Consider the following 26110-nt stretch of genomic DNA (forward strand, 5'->3'; position numbering starts at 1 on the left):
TATATCTTCAAAATTGTGTTACATAAATATGCAAATATATTTGATGTTCTACTTTTATTTTTATTTGTAACCAGAACAGGATCTCAAACTGAAAGCTTCATGGGAACAAGAAACCAGTTTGGCTTACCATCGTATTCCTCAGTGTTTGGCACTTAGCATTTGGCCCACTTTTAGTAACTAATATATAAGTGTTGTGTAAATAAATGAATGTGACTTTATTTTTAAATAATGTATCATAAACATTTTCCACGATATCAAATATTTATGCATAAACCATTATTCTGTATATAGTTCCTGGATTATGGAAAATGCTCAATAAACATTTGTTAACTAATCATGGTACTGTATTAATTTTGGGATTCACTTTTTTTTCACTCTAATTTCTCTATAACAGGATGTTTTCACAATCAATGACTTCTTAACATTATAATTGACAGAATGTTTTCCTTACTGGTACAACAAATAATGGTGCATCTTAGAATTAATAGTACTTTAGGTTCAATGAATGCAGTACCCATACAACACGCAGAATCTAATTTAACCATTTGCCTGTCTTTACAAATATTTTATTTCTATTAGTTTGTTTTCTTTAGTTTGTTTCTAATTTTTTACCCTTACAGCTAAATCTCTAAGCACATCTATAATTATTTCTTTATAATAAATTTCTAAAAGTGGTATTGCCAAGCCACAACATATATCCTATTTTAAGACTTTTGATATATATTGCCAAACTATCCTCCATCATACCAGTTTATATTCCACCAGAAGAGGACAGTTATGGAACTTGCTATTACTGTGTAAATCCAACCAACTAAAACATCAGTAGAAAACCACAAAAGTTACTTCGTGGTTATTTGGCTGATTTTTTCAATACCAGGATAAGGATGAACATTTTTATATGTTTACTATCATTTATAATTCTTTGTGAAGTGCCTATTTATACATTTTTTTAAAGTGATAATGTCATTTTCTAAAGTAAGAAATGGAAGAGGAATTGCAAGATTATGGGAAAAATAAAGAATTCAATCTACTAATTCAATTTTTCCTAAATTAAAATAATACCCAAGTTATGGATAATTTTCCCAGACATACTGCTCTTTTTTAACCTACTTATTAAAATAAATCATACCTCAGAAGCAGAAGGCTGTCTTGATATAATGATGGGTTCTTCATATATTTTTCTATAAGATGACAAAGAGCCTAATATTCCTGGATTTACAAAATCAATTAATGCAAAAAATTCTTGGAGATCATTCTGAACTGGAGTACCTAAAGAGATAGAAGTGATAAGAAGGTCAAATTCGTGCTTTACAATACCAGGTCTTTACAGAAATTTGTACTTTCTACCCTAAGAGGACCAAACACAAGCAAAGTCTCAAACTAAGAAAGAGCAGCTAAATCGAGTTTTTTTTTTTAATCGAGTTTTTTTAAATTAATAATTATATAAAATTTTAACTGTGGTTTTAACTGTCAACTAAAATCTTATTTAGTACAGCTCTGGAGTCTAACTGCTTGGGTTCAAATCCCACCTGCATCACTTACTCTATGAATAACCCTGGGCAAGTTTCTTACTTACAATTTTGTCAGCTGTAAAATAGGGGTTAAAAATAGCAGCTCCTGGGGTTGTGAGAATCAAAGGAGTAAACTCAGACACTAAGAACAGTGCTTGGAGCACAATAAATGTTCCATAACTGTGAACTGTTGTCATTATAACCGTGTGGCTCTGGACAAGTTGCTTAAGCTCTTTTAAATTAAACTCGGGATTTTTATTCACTTAATAAAGTAGGAAGGGAAGATAATAATTTCCCAATGGTATTACAATGAAAAGTAGAGAAAGTGGATGTGAAGTGCCTGACATTTAGTAGACACAGTGAATGGCGCCTAAGATCATTACCTTACAAAGTTATCGGGTAACACTGGGATCTTCACTAATCCTAAAGGTTGACATGGACTGTAATGGATTAACATATCCTGCACATATTACATACTCAATAACTTTTGGCTAACTAATTTTCAATGAAACACTAGCATGTTTCAACAACTGTAATAACATAAAATGAACATATAAATCAGCATAGTAGAACAGCATAATTTCAGATGAGTTTTAAATAACAGACCACAAAAAGTTGTCCAAAGATACAAAGAAGAAGTAAATAAAAATGCACTTATTTCAGTAACAGACAACATGGATTTGACAATGTTAGGGAGTTTCATGATCACTTCCTTCAAAACTAAATGGGTGAACCCAAGGTTGGACCAATGCTTACTAATTTTTTTTAAAACATCTAGTTAATTCCAAATTGTTTAGACACATCACAAAGTTAAAGAAAATATATTTATATTGGTATGCATTTTGTTTAGCCCTTAAAAGAATTTCCATGACAATGATTAATAAAAATAGGGGAAATGCGAAAAGCAAGAAGGAAAAAGGGGAAAAAGGTACAAGGATCACTGTGGTTGGCTTCCACTCATCCAACCCCAAATGATTAACCCCAGCTAACTGGTAATCCTATCCCCTTTGCCAATGACTGATGGAAGAAAGGGCCTGTCTTTACTTGGGGTCCCAGAAGCAGAGCCTGAGATAAGAATTGGGCTACACGTGATTTATGGAGAGAGTACTCTCAGGAGAAAGGGAATAATGGAATCAGAAAATGCAGGAGAAGAAACTAACAATTTAGCTTGAGCTAAATTATAGGAGCCTTAAGAACAAAAACTGCATGATAGAGTTGGTCCTGAAATTACCCTGAGGCAAAGGAGCTAGCATTTTTAACCCCTCTATGTGAGTCACTCATTGACCAAGCCGCAAGGGAGAGAGGAAGCTCTCACTCAACCAATGATAATTCTCCAGAAAAGGCAGGATTGCTTAATCATAGTCCCAGCAGCTTACGGACAGGGCGAGAGCCCAGAAGAGGCGAGCTAGGGAGGGCACCAACAGCTTCCACCAAGAGTGTGTGACCCATCTTTCCCAGTGAGATATGAGAGGAAGTCAGAGAGAAGCTTGGGAAAGCTTCCTTACTCTTAAAGATGAAGCAAAAGGCAGAACCAGTCCTGGTTCTCCTTTAAATACCACCACTGCTAGATGTGATATCTGGAACTGCTGTGGTCACCTGCGAGGAGCATGAGGATGAAGTCAACCCCAAACACGGCACAGTGGAGAACAAAAAGAACCAGAATCCCTGACAACACTGTTCAGCTGCCGTACCACCACCCCCTGGAACCTGCCCTAGCTCCAGACTCGCAGTTGTGAGAATAAGCATATCTGATCCAGGTATCTGTTACTTGCACTTGGAATCACCCTAACTGATACACAAGGGAAAGAGGCAAAAGCAAAACTGGAAAAAAGAAAAGCAAAACATAAGAAATGGAAAACTAGCCCAAGTGGTAGAGTGCATGCTTAGCATGTATGAGGTCCTGGGTTCAATCCCCAGTACTTCCTTTAAAAATAAGTGGTAGAGTGCATGCTTAGCAGGCGTGAGGTCCTGGGTTCAATCCCCAGTACTTCCTTTAAAAATAAATCTAATCACATCCCCCACCAAAATAAAATAATTAAATAATACGATAATAAAATAAAAGAACTTGTAAAAAAAAAGAAGGGGAAAAGAAAAAGGATTTAGGACAGAAAATAAGGAAAAAGAAAAAAAGAAGGAAAAGAAAAGAAGAGAAGGGGCATGTGGCTACAAGAGAGCCGATACACTAGCATAGTGTCAGTCTGAGAAGTTGTCACAAATATCAGGAAGTTGTCTAGTCCCCAGTTCACTGCTTCTAGTATTCTTTTCTAATTCTAGACTAAGTAGAACCTGTAGAAGAAGCTAAATAATTTAATATTAATAAAAGTCGAGCAGCAATGTCCTGTGACAAGAAAAAAGGAAATACTGAAGACTGTCAAGTAAAGTTGGTATGTTCACTAAAACTACTTTCAGGGCTATGGAAGTGGAACTTCTAAGGGAAATTGAGAGAACTCTCTTTCCCTACCTCCATCCCAGCAATAAAAGCTTTTTCTTTGTTTTACTGTTTACTTTTTAAGGAGACATCAGTCTACCACCCAACCCAAGTACGGAACACTGCCAATAACTACACCTGTATCCTCGTCTATTACCTCCATGAAAAGCTCCAAGAGCTCTTCACACATACTCATGCATGCACCTTTCCTCTAGTCCTGTAATTTCACTTCTAGGAGTCTATACAGAAAAATTACATGCTGATAGATACTCATCACATTTCAAAATTATGCAACGTCATAGGAAAATGTTTACATTGAGTGTATTTTGATGTGCATACGTGCGTGTATGAATAAAGATGTATTTTGTGTGTGTATATATAAAGAATAAAGACACATGCATGTTTCTTCTGTGAGTGTGTGTGTGTGAATAACAAAACATGACAAAATGCTAAGTTAATTAAGAAATTGAAATTGGAGGGTGATTTCCATTCTCTAGTTTCTAAGCATGCTATAATATAGCTATATGTGTATGTATCCATGTATGTGTCTGTGTGTGTGGTAGATATTTAATGAGAATTTTGCTTCGAATCTCACTCAGATTTTTCTTTTTTATAATATGATGAAAGAATATCTGACATCTTATAACAAGATGCTGTGGACTGAACTGTGTCCCCTCAAAATTCATCTGTTGAAGCCCAAATTCCCAATGTAACTGTATTTACAGACAGGGCGTTTAAGGAGGTAACTAAGATTAAAGATGTTCGTAAGGCTGGGGCCCTAATCCAATATGATGACTATCCTTTCAAGAAGACAGAAAGACACAGGGATGCACACACAGAGGGGACGCAGCAAGCAGGTGGTCATCTGCAAATCAAGGAGAGAGGCCTCAGGAGAAACCAAACTTGCTGACACCTTGATGCTGGACTTCCAGTCTCCAGAACTGTGACAAAACACATTTGTGCTGTCAAAGAAGTTTACCACCCAGCCCGTGGTATTTTGTTACGGTAGAAAGCAAAACCAAATTACTTCCTTTGATTCTTAGTCTTTGAGCACCTATTAAGCACACAGCACCGCATGTACTCAAAAACAAATGTTACTTCCATAATAAGAAACAAACCATCTTGGGAGTGAGATGTCCTACCACTACAAAAGGGGAGACTTTACTCAGGCAATTCTAAGGAGATAAAAACCAACTATAAGCATGTCTAAATGTAAGAGGTGATTAGTGCCGGTTTTCACCTAAATTCACAGTTCAGATGCAGCAGCAACAAGGACAGGAAAGCAGAAACGAGCAAAAGAATAAAGGAGGTGACGCTAACCCCTCAAAGGAAATGATCTCACTAGTCACCATCAGGAGGGTCCTTCTGAATGACGACCCACAATCATTTTCTACTAAAAATATTAAGTTTAATTTAATGCTAGTTGAATTGATATTTGCTTATAATTGAGAATATTAGTAAAACTGTCCATTTCTGCTAAAGGACATCATCTGATTTTCAAATAAAGGAGAATCTACTATTTTTCTATTATTATTACCTAAAAGTAATCTTAATTTCTCACCCCAAAGCAAGGTGTGGGAGAAAAGCTACACTGAGCTATATAGGCCTAATTCTAGTCTCGGCCTTAAGGTAAAAAGGAGTAGGCAGAAAAGGATTCATGTATTTATACACAGTCAGTCCCACCTTTCCAGACAGTCTGGGCCAGAAGCTTCGGCCAGCAATAATCTGTATGCATACAGCACAAACATAGAGAAATAATGGATATTTATGTTAAATACTTACCATGTGTCAGGTAATCTTCTAAGAACTTCACGTGGATTCTCTTGTGGCCCCACAAGAACCCTAAGATCCCCATTTCACACATAAGGAAACTAAGGTACAGAGAAGTAGAACTCACACAAAGGTGCACAGCTGTAAATGTCAGACTTGGAAGCACAGGCAGTCCAACCCCACCTCCTACGTTTTCACCACAATACCATTGTGTTTACTCCTCAAAAAACCCAAAATCTGGGTTGTAGAACATTACAGAGGGATCTGATCATTCAGAATCCTACCAAGACTCAACTAACACAGCTTTATTAGTATGAGTTCCATCCATCACCATCAATTCTTTGGATGCCAAATGTCATACTACAAGTTCTGCCTATTCACAAGGCAAAAATAACATCTTTCCAAAAGTAACTACTGACCAGTTAGAATTATTCTTTTCTCACAAGAGAGGCTAATGAGGGCTGTAGTTGTCTTAATGGCGCTGTTCTTCAAACGATGCCCCTCATCACAAATTAGAAGATCAAATTTTATACTCTTAATTTGATCCAGGGATCGAAGTAACATTTCATAACTGATGATAAGAACAGAATAAAATGGAGATTTGGCGAATTCATCTACTTTGTGGTCCTAAAAAAAAAAAAGATAATATTTAAAAAATCACTGGCAGAAACTGTGTGGAATCAAATTTAAGCAGCATATTCCTGACAACCATTAGCGAAGTATTAAAATATGTTAACTCAACCAAATTATAGGGCGATTCCATTTACCTGCGAAGTGTTACATACACTTGAAAAACTGCTGCACAGAGAGTGAAAACCGTAGTACTGATTTGGAAGGCTAGCGATTTAAAAAAATGACCAAGGCCAAACTTTCAAAATTCTCTTACCTGATCAACAGTAAATACCTTGATCCTTTCTATTCCTAGCCATTTTTGAAATTCTTTCCTCCAGTTATTCACCAAGCTTCCAGGTGTGACAATAAGTGTCTTCTTTATTACTGGCTTGCCACCATAGGGTCCCTGACACTGTAGCGTCCAGATGAGCGAAATACATTGCAGTGTTTTCCCTAAACCCATTTCATCAGCAAGAATAGCTCCATATCTGCCATTCACCCTGTTAGAAACAATTATACCTCCTTTAATCACAGGAGGAAAATATTTTACTCTCCTAACATTGTCACCTATTAGTCAAGAACCAGAAGCTAATATTTTATAATTAGGATGAATTCTAGCCCCCACTAAATACGTTTTCTAGCTCTTCATTCAACTGATTTCTAACATACCTCTCTCTTGCATCTTTGATAATTATATTCATACTATATTTATTATCAACTAAATTACTGAAACAAATTGAGATTAGAGAGTTAAACCTAAATCATCTGTTATTATCATGTATATGTATTTAGAGACTAGAAATGAACCCCAATTTTGTATCTATTTTGAGTAATTTAACTATAACCATGCTTCTCAGCACTAACAGCTGGGCAGTTTTTATCAGTTTCAGTATTAGATATTGAGACAGTTTAAATATATTGTAAGATCAGCTAGAAAGATCTATCAATCTGTATTTATGATTCTCTAGCAGTAAATGAAGTCCTCAACCAAAATAGCTCCTTTCACTTTAAGAAAAACCAAACACTAACTGTTTGATCTAATACATGTAATTTAGTAAAAATCTTACCTTACAAACCTACTTGGTTAACGTAATTTAAAATTAAATATTATAAGGAGTATTATTAGAAAGTCATATTTATACCACTTCATAGCTTTTACATCTCTTTGATATGTATGAGATATACATTTTAAGTTATAAAGTCCAAAGGAACTAATCAGGATAATATCAAAAATATAAGTGTAGTTTCTTAATCCATCCTATTTCTTATTAGTGGGAATAATAACCAAAAACAATTTTACACATGTTTTCCATCTCAATGGGTAGAGAAAAAATTATAAACATCAGCTAGAGCCACCATTATTATTTTAGATCAACAATTTGCCACTGCAAGATTCCAGCTAATGGAGACACAGTGAGTGGCAGACAGAAAACAGTGACCCGTCCTTACATGGTGGAGGGAAGAGAGCAGGAAGTCCTCAGCGAAAGATGAACCTGGAGCATATTTTTAAAGGTAAATAGGAACTCACTACATTGATTGGACAGATCAATAGAGTTAAAGCTTGAGCTGAATTCCTAGCAAGGAAATACAAGGGTAGGAAGCTGGAGAGACAGGCAGAAGACAGAAGGTGAGGGTACTTACCCTTGAAACCTCAGCCTGTATCTTGTAGGTCAGCATCTCCCAAACATTAGTCTTTCATGACTACCATCACAATTTTTTGCCATATATGTGATACTATATTTGTTGTTATATATTTATTATTCTTCTTTAAATTAACTCATTTTACTTAGATTTATTGGAAAAGAAAATCATTTCTAAGATAATTTAGCTGTGAAACCAAAAGTTTAATGTGCTAATTTTTCTCTAATTATTCATCAACTGAATATGCTACTATTAAAGGTTAAAAATAAGGTTTGTCCATATACACCTAAAATGATGCCACACACCACCCATATCACAATGGCTCCAAGTTCTGAGAGCTGTAATGATTTTAAGCAAGGAAGTGTCATGTTCAGAACTGTTTTCAGAAAAATCAAACTGGTGGTGATAAGCAGAATGGATTTGAGGAGCATCAGAAGCAGATACACAAGTTAGGAGCCACTGCAATAGTCCAGACAAGGAATAATTTTATGACATCAGTGACGAGAGCTGCTACCGTGAGGTGCCAGGAAAGATTAGGAACCAAATGCTATTTAGGAGATCAAAATAATTAAAAGCTCAAGTTTGGTTAGATAGAGAAGGTGAGAGAGAAGAAATCAAAAATGGTATGATCTTCAAAAAAGAAGAGCAGATTCAAGAGAGAACAAATCTATAAAGTTTCCAGGAGATAATATTCCCTTAACCTGTCAGCATTCAAGGGACTTTTAGATTTGGGGGAATTTACATACCCAACTTCCTAATAAATGACATATAAAAACCAAGGACCTATGCATGAAAAACAAAACAAAAAAAGGCCTGGAAGGAAATGCACTAAGAGCTTAGCAGAGACATTTGATTTGTTTTCACCCTCTTTGTCTGGCTCGTATGAATCTGTGTGTCTTCTGCTTCAATTGTACTTCAACTACAATTCTTTAAGAAAACTCAATTTTAAAAGGGAAGGGACTTTTTTTTTTTTTTAAGTAGAGTTGAGATAAGAAGAAAATCTTTTTCCAAAATCCTCATAAGGAGGATGCCCAGGTCCTAGCAAGATGTCTGGCACACAGCATCCATCAAGATCCACTTTTGGAATAAATGCACACATTTAGTACCATTTGCCATTCCTACCAACTAACATTCATGATGTGCTCACAAAGACGTAATATGCCAGGCTCTTACTAGAAAACCATTATGTTACAGGTTAAATCAGAACTCGGATTAGACCAAACAAATTATTTACTCTCCTACCTCATTCCCATCACACATTCATAGAGGAATATGATTCCTTCTTTCTGATGTGGTCGAAGGTGATACACAAGGTGAGGATCTACCACGACATCCACAATAGGAAAACAGTTCCTGTTGAACATCCACTGGTGATTATTATCTGGTCGTAGCATAACAAGGGAATCTTAAGAAAAAGGTAAAAGTATAATTATAAATATATTCCAGTTTCACTTTTTCAGTAACTACATTATCTTGCTTTAATTACTCAGAAGAATAGAACTGTTTGCCATCATTTGTGGCAAAAAAAAAAAAATCTTCAAATTCAGTAACAATAATGCTAAGCAAAGGTATGAAGTTTTTTAAAACCACAATAAAAATTTTAAATTAAAAAATTAAAATCTCATGCCTTATTGATATAAGAATTCATGCAAAGAATTACAAAGAGTTTTCCAAACTTCATGCCCAAAAGCACTTGGAAACCACTGAAATTCACTATTGTCTAACAAAGAATTCAGTAAGCCACAGCACTTAATAGTTCAGTATTCAGAGCAAAGAGAACTATTTCTAACTGAAAAGCACAGGTTGGAATTTTGCCAGATGCTCTTGCTAACACTCAACTTCTTATTCTGGAAAGGCTCTCCAAACTTAACATAAAGGCTCCCTTTATTTTCAGTCCTGTGTACGCTAACAATGACCATTACTCCTATTAATCAGAAGAACTGAGAAAGAATGACAAATTTTCCATTAATTTCACTACCACTATTTGCTTAAAGTTAAATACTACATTTATGAATGTAAAATTCATGAATCTTTGCAAAGCAGCATGAAGTAATCATCAAATAATAATGTAATTCCTTAGAAATATGCTAATACAATTTAAAAGATATACTTAAAATCACCCAAATAATCAAATATAACTAGAAAGCCAGTCTCAACGGATAGATCAGAACTCAAATAATAAACTTATCAAAAAAATTTTTTTGATATTTGTCTACATCATAGTAAAAAAATGAAATAGATGTTAAAAAATAAAAAACAAAAAGAAAAAAGAGAAGAACAAAGAGACGAGAAAATGAGATTAAAAATAGGTTCCAGGAGTTTAAATAAATATCCATCAGTGTGGAACTACATAGTCACAAAGAGTAAGAGTCTGGCCATGTTTGCCAATAATAATTACACAGAGGAAAGTCTTCTGTGGATCTTCCCAGGTTTCTGAGCAAATAAAACGAACTCCCATTTTTGAGGTAAATTCCTGGCAGGTAGGGGTCTAAGGAGTGGAAATGGAAACCTTAGCCCTTGGGTTTCCTCTGTATCCCAGTAGCAAAGCAAGAGTGTATGCCCTGTGGATTTCCAACCAAGAAACGGCCCAGTTTTTTTCTATCTTTTAAAAGGTACAAGGGGGAAGGGGGCTAGAAAAAGAGTAGATAGAGGTGAGGATGATACAGCTCAAGCAAGAAGGACCGTAGAATCATAAGTCATCTAACAAAGCACCCAGCTTCAAGAAAGATAAAACCCTAAAGCACCAATGCAATGGGACACCAGTTCAAATCTTAAGATGCCCCTCTACCTTCAAAATGATGGGCCATCGTTTACTGCCAACAAACTCTCTCATGCTTTAGTTTTAAGTCTACAACTTAGTCCTACCCTTGGCAAGATAAAAAATAAATGGGAATAATCAACTATTTACTATTTACAAAAAGGGCTTCCGTACACACACACACACACACTGAGGTACACACATATATAAATTATCAAAATAACATTTTTCATTCAGTCAACAAATTATGCATATATTGTACACAGTATATGCCAGACACTCCAAGTTTCTCCTGTAGTTATTAGAACCCACATTTTACACATGAAGAGGCAAAACATTAGTGAAGTAAATAAATGGTTATCCCAAGAGGTCAGAGAACCAGTCGGAGCAATGGCACAATCAGGACTCTGACTTGGGTCTTTGACTAAGCACAGTATTCTTTTCAGCCCCTCAGAGCCTTTACATAATAGGAAGGCAAAGAGAAAGAAGAATAAAGGAGAGGCTTGTTAAAAGAGCTGGTGGGACAGACAAAATATTTAGATAAAGAGAAATCAGAAGCATAAGTTTCTAGCCTCTAAATTTCAATTGACTCAAATAAGTTAGTACAGAGCTAGGAATTTTTAATTTAGCAGTTTCAATCCCAATTATACCAATAATTATTGTAATTTAAGCAAGTAAGTTCATCTCTCTGGACCTCAGCTTCCTCAAATGCCACGTGAAGGGTCTGGTCAAAACTACCTGAAAGGTCCCTTTACTTCAAAAATTATGTTTTCATAATACTTGCAAGAGAGGAAAACAGTTATGTTACTTTAATATTTTTATTTTACTACTATTATGAGAGAACTCTACTCTGGTCTCCAATGTTCACCTCCACTACACTGTAATTCAAATTTCTTGTCTGTCTCCCCACCTAATGAGCAGCTGTGGTGACAGTTTCACCTTTGGGCCCAATGCTTAAATGACATACAAAAAGTAGGCCGGCTAGCTCAGCTGGTTAGAGCATGGTGCTAATCAATGACACACAAAAAATACTTGCTGACTGAACAATCAAAAGTTTAAAAAGTCACAGACTAGATTTCATTTTTTAATGTAACTTTAAAACTAAATTCATTACTGTGAATATTAACTTGATTGAATTCTCATGAATTAAATTTGAATTCTTTACATGACATCTCACCTTTCAAACTTTTAATACTGAATTAAATCACGAGTCACTAATACACTTGATCAAAGCATATAGTCTTCAGAATGGAAGTTTAAAACTACTCCTAACTCATGAATTTACTAATTTTTCTCCCTACCAAAGATAGCAGATTTTACTCAAAATCATACATATGTATGTATGTGTGTATAAATCTACAATTTGTGTAATTTTCCTTTAATAATGTATAGTCGTTGGATTATTGTATTCTTAGAATTGCACATTTACTTATGAAATAATTCTCAAGCTATATTGTTATTCATCTTTAACATTATCACTTATGTCAGATTGTACATATAAATAATATATATTTTCACCTGAAAACTTCAAAACAAAATTTAAGTTTTAAATTCACATACCAAAAAATCTTCGGGCAGTAAAAACAATTTCAAATTAGTTTTTTAAATCTTACTTGGTGCATATGGGTCATGGCGTGGTTTGCAATTCTGGAAACCGTTCTGACTATTTTCCTTTGAACTTGGTTTATAGACACTTTTGAAAGGGCTAGAGAAACATTTTTTGGCAGTGTGAGAAGAACTTAAGACAGCCGAACTTCCTCCGACTTGAAAGCATCTGCCACTGTTGAAATCATCTGGAGAGATTACACCCATGACTTCTATTTCTTTTCCACCAATCATCATTGTTTGACCCTCTTCAGTCTTTTCAAGCTCTTTGCATTTATATCCAATGCCTTTAAATCGAGAAGGAAAGAAATTAATTGACACTTCAAGATGACTAGTGTAACCATAGTCTCCTTCCTATAAACGTATAGAATGAAAACTGTACTTTGAATGTAAATTGCCTCATATAACCTGTTAGCCAGAATAAAAATATAATTGATCATTTTAGTAGAAAATAAACACCAAAAAATCCTAAGAAATAAATAATTCTATAGCTATAAAAATTAGCCAAGTTTTAGAGAGGCGAGGCTTTTTTAAATTACTGAAGACATAGCCTATTGCATTCATAGTTTTGCCATCTGTTGTCTGTAGAAAATCAAGCCAAGAAAAGAGTGTAGTAAGCTACACAGACCCTCTTTTCTTGCAAACAAACTAGAGAACTACCAGATCAGCTCTGGTTCCACTTAGGAACAGCTGGAAATGTGAAGAACTAGCAATAAAAGCAATGCTACCACAACCAGCACCGCACAGCTCCACATAATAGCACAGTAAAGACACACCTGTCACAGAGGCAACTGATGTCCACGTTCTAGCTGTTGAATAAAAAGTGAGATATTTTATAATATCAAGCTTGTTTGAATTATCATTAATTCAACAGACATTTATTAAGTGCTGCCATGTGTAAGGTGCTATTGGAATATAAATATGAGCAAGTCAGTCACAGTCTGCTCCAAATGAACTCATTAATCAGACATAATGGAATTTTAAGGCTCTGTGCTTGTCTGCATTAAAGGCATAGTTTCTGTGCCACTGTGAGGGGCAAGATCTGTGTGCACCATAAACTGTTTTAAGTCTCTAAAGACAAAAAATAGAAGATTGCCAAATTTTAGAAAACATGACAAGAGCCTTCTAAACTAGCTGGAAATTGCTACAATTCCCTATTAAAACTGGGCTAAGATTGTAACAATCTGTACCAATTGGTAACTATATAATATATATTCTTCAATATTCATGATAGGGCTTTGATTTAAAAAGAAGTTACCTGGATGGTGTTCCTAAACACCCAAGACCCACCATTCTCCAAACTATCTTAATTCAACAGCAATCTTGATCTCTTCACATTAATGAAGATTATAGCTTTATCCTCATATAGAGTCCAATGCTATTAATCCAATTATTATTAATTACATGAAAATGGGAGACAAGAATGAACTTAAATTTGAGGCATCTTCAGAAGTCTCTGTAGCTCCAAGATCTCTCATTTCACTTTGCTGCTTGGTGATGACTGCCTCAAACATCTCTAGAATCTCTATTCCTACATGAACAATACTTAGGTGGGGATGGTATGGCTCAGTGGTAGGGCACATGCTTAGCACACAGGAGGTCCTGGGTTAAACTCCCAGTACTTCCACTAAAAAAAAAAAAATTTAAATGCTGTATATCCAATTTATTTAAAAGAAAAATTGCTTGCATTAAAGGCAATTAACTTCCAAGTTAATATATTAATTAATGTTGTAATTAAGCAACGAGGTCTTATGTTTGGATGTTTTCACTTTGAAAGCCAATAAAATGTTTAAATCACTGGTGTTCAACTCCTGCCAGATACGAGAATCACGTGGAAACCTAAAATATATGTATGTCCAGTCCCTCTCCCCACCATCCAGACCAAATAACCACAGCCTCAGAGGTCAAGGCTTAAGCACTGGCATTTTTTAAAAGCACCTTAGGTGATTCTACTTGTGCAGTCAGAGCAAAACCCCGCTGTTTATAATCTAATTTGCATTTTTTGCTACTTGCAACTGAAAGGTCATTTTATTATAAATTATACACACTCAAACCACGTATATTTTACACCTTATGGGTAAGAGATATTCCAGGGTAATTTTGATCATTTTTACCTCTTTGGTGGCTTTAGACTATAACTTCACTAAACAGGCATAAGCAAGTTCTCCAAAAATTTAGCCTCAATCTACCTTAACCAACAACATGGAATGGATACTGTAATTTTTCTTTTTAATTTCTCTAAACACTAAGCATAATACTGTATATACAGTACTCGTTCAATATCTTTATGACAAAAAATTCTACTACAGATCATTCCATTCTGCCTCAACTCTTGTCCCTCTTGTCACTGCCCTTCAGATGTGACATTCCTAAAACACTGAAGTAGTTTTAATACTCTCCTGCCTTTGCGCCTCTGCATATGCCATGCCCCTTTCTCATACCCTGCAGAAGTACTGAACCTTCAAATATTACCTTAAACAATAACTCCTATGAAGCTTTCCCCAGCCTTCCAGGTAGATTTAAATAGCCCTTTGATAGATGCTCTTACTGTCACCAGCAAAATTCTCATCAAAACAATTATCCTAGCGCTTCCTAAATCTCAATTACATTGCCATGTCCCCACTCAATATAAACTATATTCATCTTTGAAAGTTTAAGCCTGGCATAGTGCTTTGCACACAACAGTTACTGAAAACTATTAACTATGATATTTTCAAATGAATGAATGGACATGTAGAACAGATTTTATAATCATGGACCACACTCAGAACTGAACAGAAAGAGAAAATGAAAAAAAAAACACAAACCATGATTGGTGTTAGGCACTCTGAATTTATGGGCTGACTTGTACAAATCATGCTGGTAACACTTTATAAGGGAAATAATGGTAACACCCAATTTAGATGTGTTAATCTAGGTCATGCGTAGCCATTGCCTTCTTGATATTTGCAAATTTTTGTTAGGTATCACTGAAGTTAAATATCATTCCACTCCTTAGATACCAATATCTTTTAAACTTTTAATCACTTAGCATTCTGGGAAAAAGAAAAAAGGTGAAAAAGCAAACCAAGACAAACTGCTTAATCTCAGAAAAATGCCAAAATAACTGCATATACCTGGTTGGCCGTTTTGGTTTCAGAGGAAATGAACCCATGGGACAAGATTCACCTCACTGAGCTACTACTATACATAAGGCTGCAGACTGACTATTACGAAACAATTTTATTTTTATGAGATAATTTAGACATAAAAGTCAATTAAAGAACACCTTTATAAAACCCAATAATGTTTCAATTTTGTATTCAGAGATATTAATTTTGGACCAAATCATAAACATCAGCTGATATCACAGTACCTCTTCCAATGTCTCTGCCTTCCAAATCCTTCAGTGTAAACGATTTTCCTTTTACAATAAGAACAGCATCACCTTCCCACTTTTTGTGTTTTTTCTTTGAAGGCTTACACCAAACGACACTGAAATATTTAACTAGGCTATCAGGTTCCTCTTCTCGTCCCTTAGACACTGTTATTTCTTTAGGGGATGAATAAACTAGAATGAAAAATAAAATAAAAACCACATTACTAAAGGTGACTTTAATATTTAGGTAGTAAGATCACTGAAACAAAAATAAAAGCACAAGAAAGGTAGATTGCATTAAGTATGAGAGAATATTTTATCATACTCGTGTTAGCATTTCATAAACTGGGAACTCAAATGTCAGGTGCTAGCATTACCATGAGTACAATACATGTAAACTTCTTATCATCCCAAAGTCATATAAACTCAGCTGCAGGAGAATAATCATCACTGCCAACATTTTAAAACTCTAGGGGTTACAGATAAAATTTCAGCATCATGGAAAAATATCTAAAATCACATGTTTTGAATAAACAATTGATTTAATTAACAATGACATGTCAAATCAAGGAAAAGTAATATAAGATCACAGAGTTCTCTGAAAGAAAAACCTGTAGTTTTTTTCAAATAAGAACAAAGGTAAAACAGCAAAGTAGAAATTAGACTAAATTTCATTAAAATACTCTTCTCCTAGTTAGGGAGCAAACAGGTTGGGCCACTGATTCTCAGAATTCGGTAGTGTACGATCAGGAAATAAAAAGTTCATTCTTACAAAAGTCTATTACTTTTTTTGAAAACACTTCCAGTATCACCTTACAAAAACATAACCAAGCAGTCTAACACAGAAAATTACCCAGCAATGGGGAAACTGATTTATGGTGATAGATCCAGAAAGCGGTTGCTGCCTCTGGAGTTGAGGAACTGACCAGAAAGGGGCAGGAGAGAAGGATTTGTTCTGAGTGGTAGTTACATGGGTGAATGCAGTTAACAAAAATCATCACTAATCATTTAAGAGTTATCATTTTATTGCACATAGATAATACTTCAACTTACAAAAGACAAAACATAATAAGACAAAGAATAACATAATAAGTTGAAAGGCGTGTACAGAATATTCTAAATAATGTTATCTTTTAGTGTTTTGAAGCAAAAACAATCCAAGTTATCTATTAATTCAAAGTACATTTGACACTAGAGACAAAATCTCCTCTTATTTCTCTGTCCTAGTTCCTCTTTTTTCCCATGGCAGTTACAGTTAAAAACTAGCACCCGCATAAGAAACACAGACCGCCCTCACACTGAGCCCTTGCTCCTGCTTCTCATCTAGCTTGTGTATTTTCAACGGCTAGGTAAAAGCTATTCCAGCTGAGGAGAGCGGAATCTCACTCCCCCATTACTGAAGAGCTATTTACTATGTCTTTTACCAAATACACACTTGACCCCAGGAAGCTATCAAAACAACAGAATTTACAAAACAGAAACCAAATGATTACTTTACCTTTTAAGATACACCATCTACTTAAGTAGGAAAAGAAAAAGAAAAAAACCCTAAGATTAGTAATAAAAAGAGAATGCCCATTTCCCCCACTTCTATTCAATGTTGTCCTGGAAGTCCTAGCCAATGCAGTAAGTCAATAAAAACAAAAAAATGTGAAGATCACAAAGGAAGAAGTAAAACTGTACCTGTGTGCAAATGATAAATCTGTTTACACAGAAATCCACAGGGAACCTAAGAATGAACAACTATAACTAAAGAAACAAATTCAGCAAGATCACAGGATGCCAGGTTCACAAGTAACAATCAATTGTATTCATAATAGATTAGCAAGAAATAACTGAAAATAAAAAATTTTAATTCCACTATAGTAGCTAAAAAAAAAAATACCCACATGAAACACTTTGGATAATATCTAACAAATGGTGTCTAAGGCCTCTACACTGAAAATTTCAGCTGTGCTGAAAGACATTAAGAAAGATATAAGTAAACAAAGCTCCTATTTCATGGACTGGAAATTTCAATTTTAAGATAGAAATTCTCCCCAAAATGATTTCTATATACAACACAATACCAATCAAATTCCAGGATGCCTTTGGTAGAAACTGACAAGTTGATTCTAAAATTTACATGAAAATACAAAGAATCTGGAACAAACCAATTTTTAAAAAGAACAAAGAGGAATCATCCCATCTGATTTCAAGGTTTATTATCACATAACAATAATGAAGATACTTTGGTACTGGGGGGAGGGGGGGAGACTGACACAGATCTGACCAAGTGATTTGCAACAAAGCTGGCAAAGCAAATTCAATGGGGAAAAGAAAGTCTTTCCAACAAATGTTGTTGAATCAGCTGGATATCCACATGGAAAAAGATGAACATCAATCATTAATTCACCCTGAACACAAAGTTTAAATCAAAATGGATCATAGGCCTAAATGTAAAACCTAAAACTACAAATCTGTACAAGAAAATGTAGGAGAAAATATTTGTAATCTTGAAGTAGGCAAAGAATACAAATGCACAAAACATTAAAAATTATATATTGAAGTTTATCAAAATTTTAAAATTTTGGAAGACGTTATTAGGAAAACCTAAAGGAAAGCCACAGGAGGATAAAAATATTCAAAACACATATATAAGACAAAGGACCTGTCTGCAAAATATAGAAAGAATTATGGCTCAAAAGTAAAACAAACAAATCAATAGAAAAATGGGCCAAACACATAAACAGATAATTCAGAAAACATATACAAATAGCCAATAAGCACATAAAAAGATGTGTGACATCATTAGTCATCTGGAAAATGCAAATTTAAAAAACAAGATGCACTTCACATCAACTAGGATGATTAGTACCAAACAGATAATAACAAGCATGGTGGGGATGTGGAGAAACTGGAATCTCATTCACCTCTGGTGGGAACGTATAACAGTGCAGCCACTTTAGAAAACAGTTTTGCAGTTCTTCAAAAGATTAGAGCGACCATTGACCCAGCAATTCCACTCCTCGGTATATGTCCAAGAGAAATGAAAACATATCCACACAAATACTTGTACATGAATGTTTATAGCAGGATTATTCATAACAACCCACAGGTAGAAACAACCCAATTGCCCATTCAACTGACAAATGAATAAACAAAATGTGGTACATCACTACAATGTAATATTATTCAGCCATGAAAAGGAATAAAGCATTAGTACACACTACAACACGTATGAATCTTGAGAACATCATGCTAAGGGAGAAGCCAATCACAAAAGACTACATATTACATGATTCCATTTATTTGAAATGGCCAGAACAGGGAAATCCATAGTAGATGAGTGGTTGCTTAGGGCTGGGAGGTGAGGGTGAGATCAGGTGGTGGGGGGGGTGGTGGACTGAAAGCTAAAGAGTACAGGGTTTTTTTTTAAAATGAGGCAAATGTTTTAAAATTGACTGTGGTGATAGTTGCACACAGCTATGAAGATATTACTAAAAATTATGTATTATATGCTTTATGTAGGTGAACTATATGGTATGTGAATTGTAACTCAATAAAGCAGCTTAAAAACACGAGATAATAGCACACACTCACTAAATTGACTAAAAGAAAAAAAAACTGTATTAAGTGTTAACAAAGATGTAGAGTCACTTATATCCGGGGAAAGAAAGATACAGAGCACCTATCAATAGCATACTCTGCTGGAAGAAATGTATAGTACGTCACTTTGGGAAACTGTTTGGCAGACTTCCAAAAAGTTAAACATACACCTGCTATAACCAGCTATTCCATTGGAGGGTATTTACCAAAGAGAAAGGAAAACCTATGTCCAAAAACCAAAGAAACAAAACTTGCACAACTTCAAGCCAGGTAAACCAATCTCCTAAAAGCCTGAAGATCCAGTGTCACTTCGAGAATTCAGATAGCTCATGTTTATCACTGGCATTCGTGGATTTAGAAAGTGAATCTTGTCTGTCTTCAAACAACAGATCATCCTCAGAACCATCATGGTTTTTTCCTGAGGAAACAAATGATTGATTTGCAGCAGAGTCCAGCTGTGTCTAGAATGCATGACCCAGTGAGCTCTTAGTCCCTGAAAGGGTTCAGGCTGCTGTAATCATGATCAGAAGACAAGGATGCACAGGACTTAAGCACTGGGCCAAGTCTCCTGGCCTTTCTTCAATAATGAGGGTATCTGGACAAAGGGTAATTTTTATATACTTCTTTGGGGAAAAATATGCTTCTAATATACCAGGAAATATGATGTATATTTTGTATATATTTTTTATTCTCCTCTTTTCATATATTATTGTGAATATATTTCCCACATCATTAAATTAAAAAGTAAAATGATGTTTAATACCTGCATAATATTACCAATGATACTCCTATTAACTGAGAGGGTTCACTTCACTACCATATAGCAGCATAATTTATCGATCTTACCAATTTCTCTCTAGTTGTATTTATTTTTTATCGTTAAAGTTAACACACAGTAAAACTGACTTTGTCTTGGCATACAGTTTTACAAATTTTAACACATGAATAAGTTCATTTAATCACCACCACAATCAGGATCTAGAAAAGTTCCATCACTCCAAGCTTCCTTCATGCTGTTCATTTATAGTCATACCCTTACCCTATTTAATTACTATATTTTCCACCAATATAGTTTGTGTTTTGAGAGTGTCAAATAAATGGAAATCATACAGTATATAGTCTTTCAAGCTGTTTCTCCCATTCAACATAATGTGTTTGAGATTCATCCAAGTTGCTGCCTGTATCAATTTGCTCCGTATTATCGTACGGAATACTGAAAGACAGAGGAGGTGTTTCTAGCTCTAAACTATCATAAATGTACAGATTTTTGTGTGAACACTCACTTCTACCAATTTTATAGATAGAAATGCCTTTTACTTAACATGGTAATTTGAATTTTATTATTAGTGGTAAGACTTTTGAAAACATATTTACATTTCCTCTTTGCTTGACTCCTCTAATTTTACATTATAAAGGATGGACCTAAAAGGTTCTCATTTCTTTAAACTGAATTTTTAATCTGATCTGAAAGCGCCCAACATTCATCCATCCAACAATTTACAGATTGCTCAAAATGTAGTCTAAACTCAAACTCTTATCTATTACTTATTGCAAAATTTCAATGAAGTCTGAGTAGAAAAAAAAGGCATTAAAGAGGACATGACTTAGTAAGAAATTAGTCAAAATTAAAGTAGAATATAAAGCACTATTAAATTTTAATACGTAAAAGGCTAGTAAAATGCTTTAAAATTAAGTGTTGATTGTGCTAGAAGAATCAAAAATCTGCATCTTCCTTAATATAAGGTATTCACTATAACTTCTATTGTTATAACATTTTAATTTGTGAAATTTTAAATAAGCCCAGGTCATTTGAACACTCCTCTCTATCCCTCTCCCCTGAAAAAAAGGAAAACTATATGTTTTGGCAACATGTAGCCTTTAACAGATTAAAATGTGCCAGGTTGAAATAAATCCACTCATTAGAAATTATTAAACATCATACTATAACCCAATAAATGATTATGTTTTAGTAAAAGGTCCAAAAGGTCATTGTTTTTTTAATGAGAAACTGTGGAAGTTTGGAGGGAGAATTAGTGCATTATTTTAGGGGCAATAAAGAGCTCTTAAAAAGATCACTCTTGACTTCCCACTTGTCAAACTCCTTTACCCACAGTACATCAGAGAAAAAGGCCATGGCATGGAAAAATAAAATTACTCTGTGATGTGTTATATTCAGGGATAAACTTGAGAACACATGCATTAAATGGGAACTTACATGCCTCAAAGAGTTGTCTGTACCCACTGTTTCCACTTCAAACACCCCAACACCCACTCCTTCCCCCCATTTCTTCAAATTCCCAGTCACTCCTCAACCTCTCTAAGCTGGCCTCCAGTCCAGTCCCTCAACAAAGCTGCCTTGTTAAAGGCCACTAAGGAGCTCTTTGTCAATAAACCCACAGGTTATTTTTCAGTCCTGACCAAAGTTCTCAAAAGCGTTAGACAGTGTTGACCACTTCTTCCTTGAAATACTGAACTCTTATTTTTATGGCTTCTAACACAGTTCAAATGTTTCTCTCCCTTCTTTGGTTGCTGTGCTGCTTCTTAAACATCTTTGCCAGTTCTTAGTTCTTAGTCTAACCTTTATTTATTGGAGTTCTTCAGACGTGAGTTCTAAGCCCTCTTCTCCTCACTGTTCGCCACTTCTCCTTAGCTCACCAGCTCCCACGGCTTCAATACCATCCCTGTACTAACATACTTTTTTCTCTAGCCCAGATCATGACTCTAGATCTACCCACATGAATGGTTCATAAACATCTCAAACTCACCATGTCTACTTATCCTCTCTCCAAAAATCGCTTCTCCTACAGTTTTTCCACTTCTTAGTGAAAGTACTATTCCCCTTATTCAAGCCAAAAAATTGGAAAGCATCCTCGACATTCTTCACTTTCTCAGTTCCTGAGCCAATCAATCAACCACAAAATTCAGATGATTCCACCCCCTACATGGTTCTCAAAGCCGTGCACTGTTGCCTTCTGCATTGCCTCCAGCCTTCTCAGATTATCATCTCTGACCTGGACTACTGTACTATTGATAGTAAGATCTTCCCAACAGCTCTGCTGAAATCTTGCCACCTCTATTCCCTAAAACCATTTTCCATATTTACTCTATGTTTAAATGTAAATCTGATCATGAAATGTAAATCCATTTGCCTTAATGGTGTTGAAGAAAATATCTTACCCCCAATCAAAAGGCCTATACCTCTATTTCTCTAACGTTCTTACCTAAATTAACTTCGACTCACCCTTCCATACAGTTTAAATTTCCCTGACTGCCAAACTACATCAAGTTGCCTTATTATCTCAGCATTAACTCAGCAATTAATTATGTGACAAATTACTTAATGTCAGCCTTCTTCACTAAACTATGAAGTGCTGAGAGGAGGGTCTGTTTTGTTCATCACCATATTGCCAGAACAACAGGTACTTCTCAAAACTGCTGTTTTGATTCTAGGCACATTTTGACTTCATGTTTATAAAAATATTAAATTAAAACAGAATTACCTCAAAATTAATTTTCATTGAGAAAGTAGCCTTAGAAATTAACTTGGAACTTATCTGCATTATTGCACATTTTTATTTTCATTTTAATGAATTATTACTTTCAGGACCGATTATTTTCCAAGTAAACATTATAACAAAGCTTTGATTCATCAGTTACTTCTTTATGTATAGTATTTACTGATTATAGCTTTTGCCAACATGAATTTTCTTTTATAATCATTATTTCTACCAAATGCAGTTTTGCTGTCAAAATATTATCAAGATTGTATAACTCCAAGAGTTTTTAGTCAAAAAAAGTTACTAGTTTTTAGATAAATTAGTTGTCAAGTGTTATTTTTATTGTTTTACCAACCTTGATTTTTCCAGATAAAGTTTTGCAGTTTTTAGCGTTGACGAAAAAGACCGGATGCTTTGATTGGTTTTTGAATTCTAAAAAATTTGTGGTGTGTAATTTTAGCCAATTTTAATTCATTTTCTTTTTGCATTATTTCTACCAGTAGAAGTCGCTATGCACTGAATGAAAGACTGAAAATATCTTTCTGCATTTTTAAAATTTGTTCCTGTTTTTTATTTGGTTACCCAAGAGAAAAATGCAATTCCTCAGGATTGCTGTAAAGAGGGAATAAAAAGAGTGTCTTCATCAAAATGGCTGGGAAAAATATCCTACAGTCAAATACCCTGTTGTATTCCCAGGGCTTGATGTTATGGCCACACTTCCACTGCTTTAAAAAAAAAAAAAAAAAAGCTGAATAAAATGAAAGACAGTAATTAAATTCTGAGAATTCAGGAATTCTTACAATAACTTTGAAATACCATAAGATTCTCAGACTCAGACATATCCTTTCTTTTGCAGAACAGAAAGAGGAAAAAAACATGTACTCTAGAGCCAGACTGGCTGAGTTTGAATCTTGAGTACTGGCTATGTGACCCCGGACAAGTTACTTACCCCTCTGCCCCACTAATGAATTTCAAATGAATGTCATACTAATACCTACTTCATAGACTTGTATTAGATTAGCTAATATATGTAAAACACTTAGAAGATACAGTAAGCGTTTTCTAAATGTTAACTACTATCATCACCATTTTGCCCTTGTCCCTTTTCCACTTAGTCCCAATTTAAATGTAGGCCATAGGTCAGGGAAAGGAGGGGGTAAATAATTGCAAAAAAGTAGAATGAAGATAACTGGGAATTAAACATAACTTCCTATATGTCGACTACTTGTAATACATAAAATGTTGACTAATTCGCTATGTCCCAGACTAAGCACCCCTAACAATTCCACTTTGCCTTTAATTTCTATTTCTAAACTTGGTTCTGACCAAAATCTTCCTTGATCTGTAATGTACCTCCCAAATCAATACCAAAAATGTTCTTAATAAACAAGACTTGAATCATACAGCAAGATTCACGAGGTAAGAATGCTTAAAGCCATGCTTTGATAAAAGAGGAAGTGGGAGGCACTGTCATTTTAATATTAATAGTGGACATTATTATCTTAATGAATGAGTCCTAAGAATAGTCACTGTAGGGTTGAGTAGCTTAATTATACATTCCATAATATTTTTTTTTCCTTTTAACAATTCCAAATACACACGTACTTCTCAATGGAGCAAATAAAATTCAAAATGTCTCATATCATATTCAACAAAAAATGTACAAACTCTCACAGACTGTGTTTTTTGAGTTTCAAAATTATCAAAACCTACCAGAACTTTTAATATGTATTAATATATAACTGCAATATGAATTTAAGATTTGAAACATACAGTTTTTATTACACTAAAATATATAAACATTACTATACAAACTCCTTCAAACTGGTAATCATCCACAGTTTTCTTTATCTAATAAGGGAAATTGAATGTCAACTAAGTACAAGTATCATTATGCATAAAATAAACCTAGAAGATATTTCTTTGCATTAAAGGTCATTTTCAGTATATTTTAAGAGCATTGCAGGGACTACACATTTCATCATATTTCTCAATATCTTATATCAAAGCATACATGCAAGTAAGTGCTAAATAGAAAAAAATCAATAAAACTATAATATTCCAGATATCCAAACTATCTGCCTAGCATTTTTAATTCATTTAAATATCAGAAAAGTTATTCACCAATTTCAATTCTGATATTCCAATCAATGAACATGCAAAGCTTTATTTTAAAAGTCATACACTGTTGATGAAAATGTAAAATGATACAATCAATTTGAGAAAAGGTCTGGCAGTTTCTTAAAGATTTAAACATATATCTTCCCTAATCCAGCATTTAAGTCTATAACAAATTTACACAAGAATATACATAATAGCTAAAATCTGGAAATAGCCCAGAAGTCCATCAAAAGATAATGGATAAACAAACTGTGGTGTATCTATTAAATGGAATACTACTCAGCAACAAAAAGCAATAATGAACTACTGATAAGAGAGTGGATGAATATTAAAAACATTAAGATGGGTGAAAAACAGAAACAAACAGTCCATACTGTATGACTTCAATTATATTAGGTTCTTGAACAGGCCAAATTTATCTGTGGTTTTTTAAAAGTTAGAACAGTGGTTGCCTGAGGTGCCAGGGGATTGATTAGGAAGGGGCAAAAGAGAACTTTTTGGGGTGATGATAATATTCTAAATCTTGATGGGAATTTAAGCTACACAGGTGTAGTCATTTGTCAAAACTCATCAAATGGTACATTTAAGATTTATGCATTTCACTGTTTGCAAATCTTACCTAAAAAAACCCACAAATAAATATTGAACCCCAGTTCATAATACTCATGTTAAAGTTTTAAGGGAAAAATACTTTAATTCTGCAACTTTTTAAAAATAATTGTTTTCTTTTAAAAAATGAATTAATGGCTGGATAGGTGAATAAAAATGTTATAAAACTAATATAACAAAACATTAAATGTAGAATGTAGGTGGTAGGCATGTGATGTTTACAGAAAAGTTGAAGTTTTTAACTTTTTCTGTATATTTGAAGGGTTTCTTAATCTTTGTAACAGAGGTGAATTCACACATAATTTTAAAATCACAAAAGATCTAACAAAGTCTAAGTCTAACAATACATCCATTTTAAATTGTTTGAACTAACTTGAATGGTATTTCTATTTTTCTTTATTTACTTTGCTTTTCTACTATTTACAAATGAACTGAAAACTAAAAATAACAAATTCAAATTATAGCTGCTACTTTTAATGAAACATATAAAAAACACTGAACCAATTTCTCAAAATTATATACAAAGATCTAGCATGACTGTCAATGTTTAAGTAGGTTGCATATTTTAAGAATTTACTCTTTTGTATTTAAGAATTGCAACCATATTTCACC

At 34.4% G+C, this 26110-nt stretch overlaps 1 protein-coding gene across 3 annotated transcripts in view; it reads right to left on the bottom strand.

Moving 5' to 3' along the window:
• The window catches only part of RAD54B (RAD54 homolog B), a 69067-nt gene that overhangs the window by 15950 nt on the left and 27007 nt on the right, over window positions 1-26110 (bottom strand). For 2 of the 3 annotated variants that reach the window (XM_072949467.1, XM_072949468.1), the window contains exons 4-10: window positions 15681-15875; window positions 13102-13134; window positions 12334-12612; window positions 9205-9367; window positions 6596-6821; window positions 6129-6336; window positions 1130-1269 (exon numbers count right to left, since the gene is read on the bottom strand). In XM_072949467.1, the coding sequence (XP_072805568.1) occupies window positions 1130-1269; window positions 6129-6336; window positions 6596-6821; window positions 9205-9367; window positions 12334-12612; window positions 13102-13134; window positions 15681-15875 (1244 nt within the window). The remainder of the gene's footprint in view (window positions 1-1129; window positions 1270-6128; window positions 6337-6595; window positions 6822-9204; window positions 9368-12333; window positions 12613-13101; window positions 13135-15680; window positions 15876-26110) is intronic. The other variant, XM_006209687.3, reaches the window with a different exon arrangement.

This window comes from Vicugna pacos, chromosome 25 (genome assembly GCF_048564905.1).
Source record: "Vicugna pacos chromosome 25, VicPac4, whole genome shotgun sequence".
In the NCBI taxonomy this organism is placed as follows: domain Eukaryota; kingdom Metazoa; phylum Chordata; class Mammalia; order Artiodactyla; family Camelidae; genus Vicugna; species Vicugna pacos.